Below are 14,317 nucleotides of genomic sequence, written 5' to 3' on the forward strand. Positions count from 1 at the left end.
TAGTATGGCAGGAAATCATGAACACTGCTAAACTATTGGGATGACCAAAGCATGGCATCAGCAAACAAAGTACACAAGGAAACCAGGATATCACAAACTATGAACACCAAATGTAAATCCACTTGTGCTTAAAACACCATTCACTGAATTCCTACTGCCTTGAGTCCTCGATATCATAGCAGCTATCAACTACCAAGATATGGAACAACAATCACTGATTCAGTATAATTACCACCTTACAGAACAGTATCATAGAATGTCTACTATACAGCTTTCATTTAGATCAAGTAGCATTTGACATCGACACTCCTGACAGTAATCACATTCCACATGACAAAGTCTTACCTTATAATTGCTGGAATTTACCCAAGAAGTGGCCAGTCCATCAACCATTTTATCCAGCATAGTCTGATCATGTTCAAGATCAGCTGACTTCTGTTTATCTGAGAAATAATCTATCAATTCCTGGCCAACCTGAAGTCTTTTTCCAACATCCTTCTGCAGCACCTGCGCTAAGCAGTACTCCATACTGGGCTCCATAGTGTCTCAGAAATACAGCAGCAGCCAGAAAGCCAGAGGGCAGCAGGGCCAAAAACTCCCTCTACAAATGTACGCAGGAGGTCGCCTCTTTCTTCTGTGAAGGTTACTGAGGGCCTGGGTTTCAAAGATGCAATTCTGAGAATGGCAACAATGCACCATGTGTGTGTGGACAGCAGCTGGCAGGATATTAAAAGTCCAATTTAAATAACTGGTAATAGATGAAGCAATGAGCAGCGCTGTACAGTTGAGTCTGCAATAAATCCCAATTCAGCAGTCCATTCTGAAAGAAATGAAAAAGAACAGTATTATAGGTTAAATTAAGACTGGAGGAAAAAAAAAAGATTGAAAGCATGTCACAAAATAGGTTATTCACATACAGCTGTGAAGCTGTGGAAGGCAGATACGAGCAGCACTGGTCTATTTTAAGGAATCAAACAAGGTAGGTCAGGACAAAAACCTTATTCTTTACAATAGCAGTTATCCATCAGTTCCCTGGAAGTTTTAGTGACAGACAGTAAATTTGTGGCTTAAAGTAACAGCTGATTAATAATTAGTATTAATGCAACTGCCATCATTCACCCGAAAAGGTGGAGACAAAATCCTTAAGCAGGTTGCCAGGAAAACCTATCTACTTTAAGTGAAAGCAGGAAGAGGTCTGGATCCTGTTTTGACTGTTGGCCTTCAGCAATCAATGTCATCAGCTGGTCAGCAAGATAAAGCACTAACACAGGGCTCCAGGAATGTACAATGATCAGTTTTCAAAAACTAGGTGCTCAAGGCTGTTTCCAGGCTGAATTCTGTTACATCCCAACTACACATGTCCAGGAAACAGCACTCACTGGCACACTCTAAATGCAGTTCTGACAGCCAAGGCCACACACAAGGAAGGGTCAGGCCGAACTTTGCTGCCACTCTGAGGCACAGCATCACCTCAGAAGCATTTGGCTTATGAAAAAAAAAATTACTGTATGTTTGGGCTCTGTTTATGTTCTTGAACTCCAGGAACTCTCTTGTCCGCTTCATTAGTGATTCTTTTTGTCCCTCCATCTGCAGCCAAATTAATCCCTCCAGGCAGCCAGGGACCAGACTTAAGGGCCTGTCCTCCACCTTCCCACAGACCAGGGTTCCTGGCATCACCACAGTGCTTCCTGAAGCACTCCCTCATCACAGGTTAGCCCTTTCAGGAGCTGGGTGATAAAAACCCAGGGTGTCTTTTTGTTTCCTGGCTAATAATACCCAAAGCTAGAAATCTGCCCTACTTTTTCCACCAACATGAGGAAAGCAGGTCAAGCTCAGAGTAAGGGAAGAGGTTGTGCAGCGGACACCTGCTTCAATAAACAACTGGAAGGAAGCTGGAAGGAGGCACAAGTTTGCTAATTGGAAGCACAGGGGCAGCAAATAAATACCTTCTGTTTGAGCAAATAAGGTCTTAATAAGGCAAGATGGGCCTGACAGCAGATGAGATGAACACAAGAACCCCAGCCTGGAAAGAAAAGCACCCTTTGCACAGCAGGCTATTCAGTTCATTACCTCACCCCATCTTCCCTGGCCACATCTCAGCATCACCAAGCACAGCATCTAGACTCAGCTCTGGGGGCCTAAGCTTCCCTAACCCTAAAAGCATTGCCCACACATGTCCCAGCTTCCCACACTGGTTGTGCAGGAGTCACCAGAGTGCAGATCCCTCCATTCCAGGCAGTTCAAATCCCTACTGGCTGATGGGCATCAAAACTGGTTTAGTAAACCAATGGACTCACCTAAACCAACTGCCAGGCAAATCCTACCCTCAGCCAGAAGGGATTGTATATTTGTACACTAAGCTCCCTCCTTGTCAGCAAAACCTCATCCCCAGAGCAGCAAGGAAGCCTTGGCTGCTACTGCACACACAGCACCTCAAGCTTTGAGTTAGTGCTGTGCCAGATTACTGCTTGTGACCCCTACCCCAATCTAAACCATCTCAAGGACACACAGAATTCCCACCATTTTGTTTCAAGTCACCTCAGGAGGGATTTGATTTTAAATTCTAAGACAGTCAAAACCCCCTCCAATCAGTACTCTTAACACCTTTTTTCTTCTAAAAGAAAGTTCCAAACTAGAAGGAAGCATTGCCTTTTGTACTGCAGTTTCTCACTTGGTCACTCACCATCAAATCTGAAAGAAGCACTCTGAGCTTTCCCATCCTCAACCAAAAGTGGTTCATGACATGGCACTCACTCCCATGGCAGCACAGGCACAAAACCAGAGCTATTTCCACAATTGTACAGGCACAGCAGAGGCTTTTATTCAGGTCTCCCTGTCTGCAGCTTTGAATACTGGCCCCTGCCCTGCCCTCTAGCACAGGCTGGTCTTGCTCCTTGCTGCAGACACTCCACTTAAGGGAGACAGTCTTACACACAGCAGCATCTAAATATCCAGGGGATGGATGGTCACATAGTAGGGAAGCATTTCACTGGACACCTCTCCAGCATGGAGCTACTGGAGAAGCAACAGGGAACTGGACTCCAGAAGCTGCACTCATGTTCAAAAGGGGACTCTTCTGTTAAAACTGGATACATAGTGAAGAAAGTCTAAATGCTTTTAAAATGGAAATTTAGAACTTGCTTAAACTTGAAAATTCAGATTACAGAAGGGTGTGAATGAGTGCTAGTTGCCACAAAATAGCCATTTTTTATTAACATCACACAGAGGCACATCCCAACACGTCCAGTAACAATTAGCTGGTCATTCTGCCATGAGAAATGAGCATTCAAAGTTCCAGGTCGGCCTTCTATGTGGTTTTCATTAAAGAGTTTATAAGTCTCTGCCTACAGAGACTTACAAGCACAGAAACAATCTTTAAAGCAAACGAACGTAAATAAATTTCTCTCCACTTTCCTTGCTTATTAAACACATGAAGGAAGGCATAGGACAAAAATCTTGTCTACAAAAATCTTGCACTACAGAAGAACAAATTTGTGTCACAACCTTGAGGACTGCAGTCTAAAGAAGATCCACTATACATTATGGCACTACTATCAAATGCATATGGGGAAGAAGAGCCAGAAATATCTTTGAACCCTGGGGAAAACAGTAATAGGAAACCAAGAGGAAAAGCTCAATGTGGCTTGCATCTACCAACTAACAGATGTTTAAGTAGCACTTTTCTAAAAAAAAAAAAAAGCTATCCTGTACATGTTAGGAAGTCTGTTGACTCCCCTCTTCCCAAAAGGAGGAAGTGGAAAAAACACCACCTGAGAAAAACAAGACCCACACTGACAAAAAAACTAACCTGCCAGACAATGAAGCAAATGGCTGCTGCATCCCATCAAGTCTGCAATCATCTGGGCAGGTGCTCCCCACATAAGTTTTGAAAACCACCAAGCCACAGTTCTCAGCCCCAGAGGTCCACTCCTGGACTTTTTGGGTAGCCAACGTTACAAGACATAAGCAACTTTGGACGGGGATGTTGAGTACAACCTCTTCCCACAGAAGAACAGTCATGCAGAACTCAAAATTAATAACTCAGTGGCACAGGTCCTATGTTTGGAGCTCCCCCAAGTTTTGAGAAGGGTTGCCAGTATAAGCTTCAGAGCAAGGGTTTTCTCCAATCCTCCCAAGCCCTGTAGTCTGACCTCAAAGAGACAAGCTAGGCTCAACATGTAGACAAAATAATCCAAGTGAAAAAGCTACCCCCATTCTGTCATTGAAAAAAGGTTCTTTGTTTCACTAAGCAGCCATCAAAACTATGTGCTTCACAACACCCAAATTCTCCATCAACAGCTATCCAGCAGAAAGCCACTATACAAATGTTTATGTTTAATGCCACCTTGGAGCTCAAAATGATGAATTTAAAGGGGAAAGCTGACAAAGATCAAACAGCCCAAAGTTACTCAGCTTCGATACTACCATCATAACAGCAAAAGCTGATACAATTCACAGTAAAGCAACTGGCTCAACACATTGAATAAATTAATCCAAAGAGTAATAAAGAAATACTTGTTACCTAAGATGCTGTGGCAATATTAAACTGGGTACCCAAGACAATGAATTTTTTTCAGCACTTAGGAGACACCACTGACCTCAGACTAAGTGAAAGTGCATGATTTGCAATTCTCAAGTAAGATTTGATCTTAGGATAACTTCACATGAAATTTTGAATCTTCTTCCTCTTGCAAGGAAGGGAACCTGAAGCACAAAAAAATGCACTATTACTCTCTTGGTGTCCTGCCTACCCTTGGGAGTTCGTCCAATATAACTATTTGACTTTAAAAATGATGTTCCACTCTCTTCTGCTCTAGACATCAGGTTGTCATCTTTGTCATGTTTCACTGTCATCTTCATTTGCCAAAAAGTCAATGCAGTCCATAACTTCCCCAGCCAACTGTTCCAACACAACTGCTCCAGACACATGCATGCAGAGACAAGCCTCTTGTTGCCACTCACAATCACTAGAGGCAAGAGCCAGCACCACTCAATAACCAGTCATCTTCCTGAAGGTCTCTCTCAACTTCCAGCCAGTGAGCCTAATTTGTAACCAACTTGTAAACATGACCACACTCCTTTGGTGCCTTTTTTTTGTGTACATGGTTAGTTGCAGCTCAACATCTGTAGAAATAACACAGCAACACAACAGTACCAACAAGTCTCCTTCTTCACAAGTCTCAGGACCTAATTGCACAGTCACTTCAGTTTAAAATTAGTTTAAGGTATCTTCAACAGACCTCTGTCAACAACTGAACTCCGATCCTTCAGGAGATCTCCACCCTAGCCAAATGAAGCAATTTTTTCAAATGTAAAAGCAACCAGGCATCCAACCTGCAGCAGTTCACCACTTCTGCAAGGTGGGCAGTGTGAACACATAACTAACTTGTTTTGCCAGCCAAGCCCTCTTGGGCAAGAAATTCAGAGCACTTAGAACAGCATGTGGAAACCATGTGCTGCAAAGACTAAGTGGATATCTCATCAGCAAGGCAGTGTCAAATTGCAGCTCTGCAGGGTGGAAGTTCTCAGCCCTCTGTCCACTTCTCTATTTTTGCTTCCACCAGTACAGCTATACCCTCCCCAGAGGGGACTGGTGTCAGGCCTCTACAGAGTATTACAATCACCAAGCATGCAATCAAACCTGCTCTTCCCTCGGGTGTGCAAGCAGCCGTGAACAAAGCAGCTCAAAGTGCTCCTACTCGTTCAAACTCTGAGACAAGGAGGTGGCAAGTACCACATCAAGTGTCCTACTTGAAGAAGAAAGCAACATTTTTCTGGAGGCAAAGGGAGTTTGTAGGAAACACCCACCAAGCAACTGACAGATGGGCTCTCCCCATTGTTCACCTGTATCCATAAGAAGGTAATAATGTTTCTTTAGTGACAGGGAATATTACACAATCACTGGGATTGTTTTAAATCAGTAATTAGTGCTGCCCTGTACTTGAGCCTCCCCCTAATCCAAAGATGGCATCTTAGATCTCCAGACTGACAACTCATGCTTTTCTAATTAGCTGGTGGGACAGGCCCCGTGCTTATCTCCCTGTACCAAGTGTCTCTGGTGGCACTTGATGCACTCCTTCCACGCCCCATCCAGTAACTTTTAACTGTCCTCAGACAGTGCCAGGGCCACCACTTCAGTCCAACCTCGCTGAGAAGGAAAGCACTGCCTAGATGGATGCAGTTTCTTTTCAGGAAGGTCTTCAGAGGAGGGTTTCTTTGTCTTCCCACAGCACCAGCTGCACTAAAGCAGTGTAAAACTCTGCTGCTGCAGGCAGTCCATCCTTAGAAGAGCCAGGTCTGGCTGAAGGCTTGCTAGGACTCTGCTAAATACTGGCTGGTCTTCAAACTTACCTGGAGTCTGCTAAGGGGCTCATCTTCAAAAGTACAGACAGTAACCAGCCTGCAGCAGGGCACAACGCCACTGCCATCAGGAAAACTGAAGCAGATTTCTAGAATGAAAACAGCTGAAAGATTTCCAGGGCTTAAGTTAACCGTGGCCTTCCAGGCCAGATACTGGCTGTGAAAGTTGCATTACCTAGCCTGGGTAAAATGAGAGATAATTTTCAGATAACAGAAATTCTTATGCCTCCACTAAGGGTTTACATTGCTGCCTGGGTAACTGAACACCTCACACAGAGCTACCAATTTCAGCAATGCAACAATCTTCAAAAAAATCTCCTCAGTAATGAAGCTGTAGCAAATCAAGACAACCCACAGATCACCTCAATGTGACTCCAATACCCTACACTAATGAAACCACTTTGCAGACTGGGAGTAACCCTTCCAGAGTGGGGTAGAAAATGAGATGAGCTTTAACATCTTGTTTTCCTAATACAACCCCTCTCTGAAATTAGTTTGGTTTTAACTTTGTCTGAGACAAGGACAAGTCTAGAATGAGCTTTCAAGGTCTCCTTCCTTTTTAACAGTTCAAGTGCCAAGACACAGCTCAAAATCCTACAATGGCAGGAGCTGCTCTCCATAGACTCCCTCTTGCAGACATCTCAGTTCATGGTTCCAAGGAAATTTACTGCAAGCAACTTCCTAGGCGCCTGTGGGACCAGTGCTGGGGGGACTATCATCATGACACGGGGGACTATCATCATGACACTTAATTCTGTGAATAGTTCTCAAGTTTTGAGTTTACATGTATGAAAATATCTTCCTTGTCCCTTACTCTAGAGATCTAACCTTACCTCAGAGCCTGCTGCTCTGACACTGTGGGACCCTGGCACACAAACCATCCAGCACTGGCTCTACGACTTCCAGCCTGGCTCTGCAAGGTGATCCAGCCAAGGGTGCACAAGGTTCCCTCCAGGGGGCTGTCTGGCAGCCCAGAAGAATGGAGGTGTCATCAGCCCCCTTTCTACAGCACCTAGGAGAGCAGGACAAAATTTTCCAGTCACATCCTAACCCTCTCCTCCACAATCCAGCACTAATATCGGATCATCTGGAAAAAACAAAGGAAGAATAGACTTTCATCTGTAGCCTTGTGGGCAAAATGCTTAGCAAGGTTTGGAAATAGAACACTACTGAGAATTAGAGCAGTGACCCATCATCACTTGCAGTTTGCTGGCATGACAAGTGGCTTCACAGAACATCTGAATCTTGAAATTTCTCTTTGCATTGTGAATTATTAAGTCTCTCAGGCTAAGATTACTAATTTATGCAATCCTGAAGATGGAAAGCATCTACTTTGTGTACATCACTTGAAGAAAACAGTAGTATAAAATCACCTTCCTATTTTACAGCAGGTACAGGGTAGGAATTCAGTGCCTTTCCCAGAGTCACTCTAAAGTAAGTCTCCAGTGGCAGTGGTAACTGAGGGTGAGATAACACCTTGGGAAAAGAAAAAACCAATTCATCACATAAGATCCACATAACTGAATTTCAAAGAGAGCAGTGGTTTGATATAAATTTCTTACTCCAATTGTCCAGGATGTTGCTATTCCTATTGATATATAACTGGCTAGTGACACCGAAGTCAGTTTTTGTGTGGAAGTCCAAGCCAGAACTACCTCGGAAGGAAGTACTTGAGAGACAAGTGCTTATAGTAAAATGACAGGCTGGAAAAGGAAAATAATACAGAAGATCAAACCTTGGGTGCAAGCCCTCAAGGGACACTGGCTGTGGGGTGCAACAGCAGCAATTTGCAAGTCAACAGTTTCAGAAAAAGGTTATTTGCTTGGTCTCCTTTCAGGCTTCCCAGCTAATATCCATCTCTCTTCCATGATTCTAAGCACAAGTTTTCTGCATGGCAAAACAGGGGTCTTTGCCTACCCCTGCTCTCCTGGGCTGCCATGGAAACTCCTGGCCAAAGAGAGGAGAACTCAGCAGCAGCAGGATTACAACTGCTGACAGGCTGGGGGGTGTAGAAGGCAGCACCCAGCATCAGTTCAGCTCCAGGTGGGGAAGGAGAGTTACCCTCCACACTCAGGTATAAGCAGATCTCACTCAGCCTGGCACTTGCAACTGCACTGAAGTGGATGCCAAAGAAATCCCTCAGCACAGACTGCAGGGGAGTGCAGAAAGCCACCATGACACTTAAAGGTATATAAAACACTGGGTGGAGGAAACACAGGACATGGAGGAGCAGAAGGAGGTTTTATTTGACAGTACTATGAATTGGGCTGAGCCCTAGTAACAGTTAAGGAACTTCTGGCCTACGAAACCACCTGCATATAACAAGCAGAGACACACCTGCAGTCCCTCTCTTCTACTCAGCAGCACTTTGAAACACCTGTCAAAATTTGACTTTATTTTGATCAGATCTCTGCCTCAGCAAATTACTGTTGGTTCAATTTGGCTTTCTGAAGTATCTTGGAATCTGAAGTAGCTACACGCAAAATGTGGAGAAAGGGCCACAGACTAAGCCTGAAATACTGAAACACTGCATCAGGGACTGGCCTGGTTAGGCTGTTTAGTCTGTTATCCTGCTGGCAGTGGATATAAATTAAAGATTTTTAAATCTTCCCACTCTCAATAAACTAATGATGATGACGCTTCCCAAATAATTAATTTTGTGGCTCCTGCTTGGCATACTTGTTTCTGGATGCAGAATGGACATCTCCCTCCTTGCAGAGCCAAACATGCAGAGATTTGATTAAGGGGCAGGACAGGAAGCCAGATAAACTCAAACACTAACCATGAACTGAGATCAAATCTCTTGGGGAGCACCTGCAACCTCTTCAATAAAACCTATTTACTGCCCTTCTACAACTTGAACATTTACAACTCCATGCAGTTAATTTGGGTTTTGGGTGTGGCTTTTTTTCCAGGTGTAAGAGTGCTAATGCTCCCCAAGAGAGGAGAAAGTGAACTCTCCCATGTATGACAGAGCCAGACACCAGTGCAGAATGCCAAAGAACATGTACGTGCTCAGCTCCTCAGTGTGCCACTGTGCAAAGCTCACAAACAGCTCACATCATGCTTTCACACAGCTTTGAGAACTGGTAACAGGTTGGTCCAATGGCCAAGATCCAAACCACTGAATGAGCTCTAAAGAAACACATCATGCAAGCTTCAACACTGTACAGTGTGATGGAAATGGAACAACTGAGCAAAGCACAACATGAAGAGGACACCATCAAACAGCAAGGTAAAGCTAAAGCTGCACATCGCTGTCACATCAACCTTCATCAAGGAAGAAAACAAACCCCTTTCCTCACATGCTCAGAATTTGCTCAAGTCACAGTCTGAATAAATTAATAGACATGGACAGTCTATTTTACTTGCTGGGGTGACAGACCTTTCTATACTTGCCAGCATTTTCTCCACTGCACTGGCAATCACTGCTCCAAGGTGTGCTGGCGCTGTCACAATCCAGGAGAAGCTTCAATTACAAGTGCCAGCCAAGGAGGCACAAACAGCAGCAAGCCCCATCCAGGCACACCACCAAGATTTCCAGCCCTAGTCTAGGCAAGGCCTGAGATAATGAGACACTCTGTGACACATGAGCCTGATCCAAAGTCATCTGAGGCCAGAAGGGACCTGTAATGGCAGTCCACAAGCTTCAAAGCCACATTACTCCCACAGAAATCCACGTGTATGTTGAAATTGTGAGGTACATGCAGGGAAGGTGACTACTTATCCCTCTGAACATTTCATGTCCAGCCTCCTGAACATTTTCTGACCTGCTCCTGACACAAAGGTTCTTGAGGGCTCGTCTGTAGAGGACATCTTGCCCCCATCCTCCTCTGTGATATTGTAAATCACTACAGAAGTGGCCATTCTTGCTGTCAACTCTCATCCTCTTAACACCCAACTGCCCTGACCCAAACTGCCTGATGGATAGAGAAGGATTGATTAATATGGGAGAAACGGAAATTTCATTTCAGTTTGACTTTTGCTGTTTAGAGATATGGTTTTCTTAATACCTAAGCTGTAGCACAGATTCAAGATCCCTACAGAACTTCAAAGATGCCTGGAGGACCAACTCATTCAATCACAGGCACTCTCTCCTCAGCTGTACTTCTGGGGAACATCACATGAACTAGAGAAACATTTCCACTTCCAAAATCTGCTGCTCTATCACTTTTAACACCGCTTGTTATCAGCTAAGTGAAGCAAGGCTGAAGTCTATAATGCCATGGCATTTTTCCTCTTGAAACAGAAAGTTTTGAAGCTGCTTGACAAATTCTAAGGACTTCACAGGAATGTTGCAGGCATCAGTATGAAAAAAATCTATTTATGTTGGCAACAATTAAAAAAAAAATTAGGCAAATGAGACTATGAAATACAGAGAGAATCACCCCTGGTGACATGTCATTGCTCTGTCCCTCTGGTAACTTCCAGGCATCAGTCCCACTGACAGGGTTCAACAGAGAAAACAAGCAAAGGCTCGACTTTGCCAAGCCCAGGAATGCAGCACAAAGGCTTGCTCCCCACAGCAAGCTGTGTTGCCACGACAAGAAGACCCTGAATATGACAGCACTGCAGTTCCACTCTGCACTTGGGTGCAGTCCTTTACTCAAGAGAAAGCTGACTCCTACTGCAAGTTCGCAAACACATCCCTTCTCCAGCTGCAAAACTCTTAAATCTAATTCAGAATCCCACATGGAAGCAAACACTTGCACTTTCAAAACCTTCCAAGAACTATCTAAGCACTACTGATCTAAATGATGGATCTGTGTCTCCAGGTGTCAAGCGACAATGATTTGTCCTCAAAGGTGCCCAGGGAGCATCAAGAGGAGCAGTGACCAGAGATGCAACAGCCCAAAAGACGCAGAGAAATGGGCTACACTGCTCAGCAGCAAACTGGACTAAGACATTTGTCTCTGATGCTGGCACAAGTGCTGGGCTAGAGACCACAACCCTGCCCTAATAACACTGGCTTGGCACACGCTACTCTACTGAACCCTAGTCTCCTTTACTGAACACTGACTTGTGAACTAAGTCCACATGGGGCAGAGAGATCTATTGGTCAGAACAACCCACACACCTGGGGAGCCTCTGTGCTACTCCACCTCACGCTTCCCAGACAACCCTGAGCCTGTTGTTACCCTACCTCAGTTTCCCACATCCTTCTCAAGCAGCTATGCAGGGTACTGGGAAGGAGGCAGCCTTTCCCTTCCTCACCAGTATCTTTAGACATATAACATTAAAAATACCTTAAGCAGAGCCCACACAGGCCTGTAACGTGCACAATTACATATTATTTACTCAGACTTAGTATCTCTCTTGAAGCATTTCTGCAGGATTTGTCTAATGACCAACCCAGCTCTTCGCACAAACTCACAGCTCTGACCCAACTTCCATTAAAAACGCTGCCAGAAACGAACGAAGCGGAGCACGGCACGTGCACAAAGGGGCCAAGCACAAGGGCCGAACCCACCCAACCCACACGATGCTCTGGGAGCGCAGCAGCCCCAAGCGTTAGCGAAGCCCCGCGCCGCCGGCAGAGCGGCCGCACCTCTCTCCGTTCGCCGAGCCGTCCGTTCCAGTGGGAGCCCGGCTCTGAGGCGGCCCCGGCACCGCCGCTCCCGCACGGCCGGTGCTCGGCGGCCCCAGGGCGGGGGGCCGAGGGGCGGCCCCTGCGCCAGGCCCCGGCAGCCCCCGCAGCCCCGGTCCCACCGGACCGCCCTCCCCTGCCCTTCCCGAGCCGCGCCGCTGCGAGAGCCGGCACCGCGCTGCTCCCGGCCGGTACCGCGGACGGGTCGGCCCCGCCCCGAACCGCGCTCCCCGCGGTCACCCGGCGGCGGCACCGCACACAAAGCCCCCCGGCCGCGCGTCTCCCCGCGGCCCCCCCGCGGTGCGGGCGCGGGCGGTACCTGCGGGGCGGGGGCGGGGGCCGGGCGGACGCGCTCCCTTCTCCCTCTCGCGTCTCCCTCCCTCAGTGCCGGCGGCGGCGGCGCCCGCTCCGCTCCATGGCCGCGCGCGCGCCCCGCTGACCACGGGAAGAATGGGGGACCCAGCGCGCACGCGCCGCCCGCCCCGCCCCGCCCCGCGCGCCGGCGCGGCGCCGCCCTGCGGCCGCTGGTACCGCGGTGAGGTCAGCGCGCGCCGTGCGCATGCGTCGGGACCGTTACCGCGCGCCCGGTCGCCATGGCGACCCCGCCCGCCGGGAGCCGGGAGCGCGGACACGCGTGTGCCTGGGAATGCCACTCGTATTCCTGGGAATGCTACTCGCGTTCCCGGGAATGCCACGGCCCCGTCCCCGCTGGCCGGCCTCCAACCACTGCCGTGCCCCCGGCTGCTGCTCCGACCGGGGACAGGCCGGAACGCTTTGAGAGGAGCCCCGCAGGCTGCGCGCGGAGCGTGAGGGCTCAGCGCTGCCGCGGGCCCGTGAGCGCGCTGCCTTCCCTTGGGAGGAGCCGCAGAAGCACCGGGTGCGGCAGCCCGGACGGACACAGCGGGACACCCGCTCCAACCTCCCTGCTCCGGCAGGGCCAGCCCAGAGCACAGGGCACAGGGCACGGCATTGTGCCAAGGCACCTCTGGAGTGAGGGAAACTCCGCACTGTCTCTGGACAAGCTGTTCCAGTGCGCGGTCACTGCACACTGGAGAAGTTCTTCCTCGTGTTCAGGCGGATATTCCTGTGCATCAGTTTCTGCCTGTTGCCTCTTCTGTTGCTGGGCACCACCGAGCAGAGCCTGGATCCATCCTCTTGACATCCCCCTTTAGATATTTATACAAATGGATGAGGTCCTCTCTGTCATCTCAAGGCTGAACAGCCCCAGTTCTCTCAGCCTTCTCTGATACCAGAGATGCTCTAGTCTCTTCATGATCTTTGTTGCCCTCCCACTAGACACACTCCATGTCTGTTTTTTGCAGCCTTAGTTTAAAAGCTGCATTTAAAAACAACCACTTCTTTCTCCTTCATGGAAAAAATTGCAGTACTCCCACTCTACAACTGAGGTGAGAATGGGAAATAAATGCCCTGTGCAGAAGCTCTTTACCAACGTGTATTTGGCCATCTTGTTCCCTGGGCTCATGACTGCTGTTCTCCTGTTGGTTGTGGGGAATGAACCTCCATGTCCCCTCAAACCACCACTGTCCTCGTCCTCTGTGGTGCAGAAAGCAGCTGACCTCCATAACACTGCAGCTGCCGATGAGCACCGAGTCTGAGCCCTCAAAACATGGGAGAGCAGCATGTGGAACAAAGGATCCATTTTCATTCATAACTTCATGAAATAATAACACCCTTCTCCTCGGCTCACAGCTCTGCCACGCAGTGACTTTTGGCAAGCTCCCTCCAATAATCCAAGATTTTCCAGCTTTTTTGCCATCAGGTTGCAGAGCAATACCTACCTGCTGCTTTGGGTGAAGCCATTGGCACAAGCTGAGTGTAGTCTGGAACAGGCTGCACAGATGTCAAGAGAAAGCTGGGGATATTAGTGCTTAAAAGGATGCCAGGTCTGAGTAAACTGAAAGCAGGTGATTACAAACCAGCTTTAGAAATTACCATGGTTCTCACCCCCGGGCAGTAGCTAATCTCCTGAGAGCCCTAACTGGCTAAGCACTATCCACAGCAGAGACAGCTCTGCTTCAGCACAGCCCATGTGCCGGGTGTTTCCCCACCCTGGCTGGGCAGCTCTGCAAACAGGACTCCTGCAGAGTCTTGCCCTTCTCCCGCTGTTGGGACTCCTGTTTTGCAGTCTCCCAACAGCAGCTGAGGCCAGAGATCATGGGTACATTAACAAAGGACCAATCATTCCACTTCGTCTGGATCTGCTAGAACTACAGGTAAAGTTCTCTCAGAGAGTCTAAATAGATCCTGCTCTGTTCCCAAAATACCTTCACAAAATACCTTCCTCATTTTGAGCGAGAAAATGAGATAAAAATGGAATAGTAGTAAGTTAGGTGAACTATGATAAGCAAT

At 47.5% G+C, this 14,317-nt stretch overlaps 1 protein-coding gene across 1 annotated transcript in view; it reads right to left on the bottom strand.

Moving 5' to 3' along the window:
* Nucleotides 1-12,372, bottom strand: part of CLASP1 (cytoplasmic linker associated protein 1) — a 170,684-nt gene extending 158,312 nt beyond the window's left edge. Inside the window, exons 1-2 of the mRNA XM_054515484.1 lie at nt 12,267-12,372; nt 346-820 (exon numbers count right to left, since the gene is read on the bottom strand). Coding sequence (XP_054371459.1) covers nt 346-540 — 195 coding nt within the window. The 5' untranslated portion in view covers nt 541-820; nt 12,267-12,372. The remainder of the gene's footprint in view (nt 1-345; nt 821-12,266) is intronic.
* Between the last annotated feature and the right edge of the window lie 1,945 nt (nt 12,373-14,317).

This window comes from Molothrus ater, chromosome 7 (assembly GCF_012460135.2).
Source record: "Molothrus ater isolate BHLD 08-10-18 breed brown headed cowbird chromosome 7, BPBGC_Mater_1.1, whole genome shotgun sequence".
Classification (NCBI taxonomy): domain Eukaryota; kingdom Metazoa; phylum Chordata; class Aves; order Passeriformes; family Icteridae; genus Molothrus; species Molothrus ater.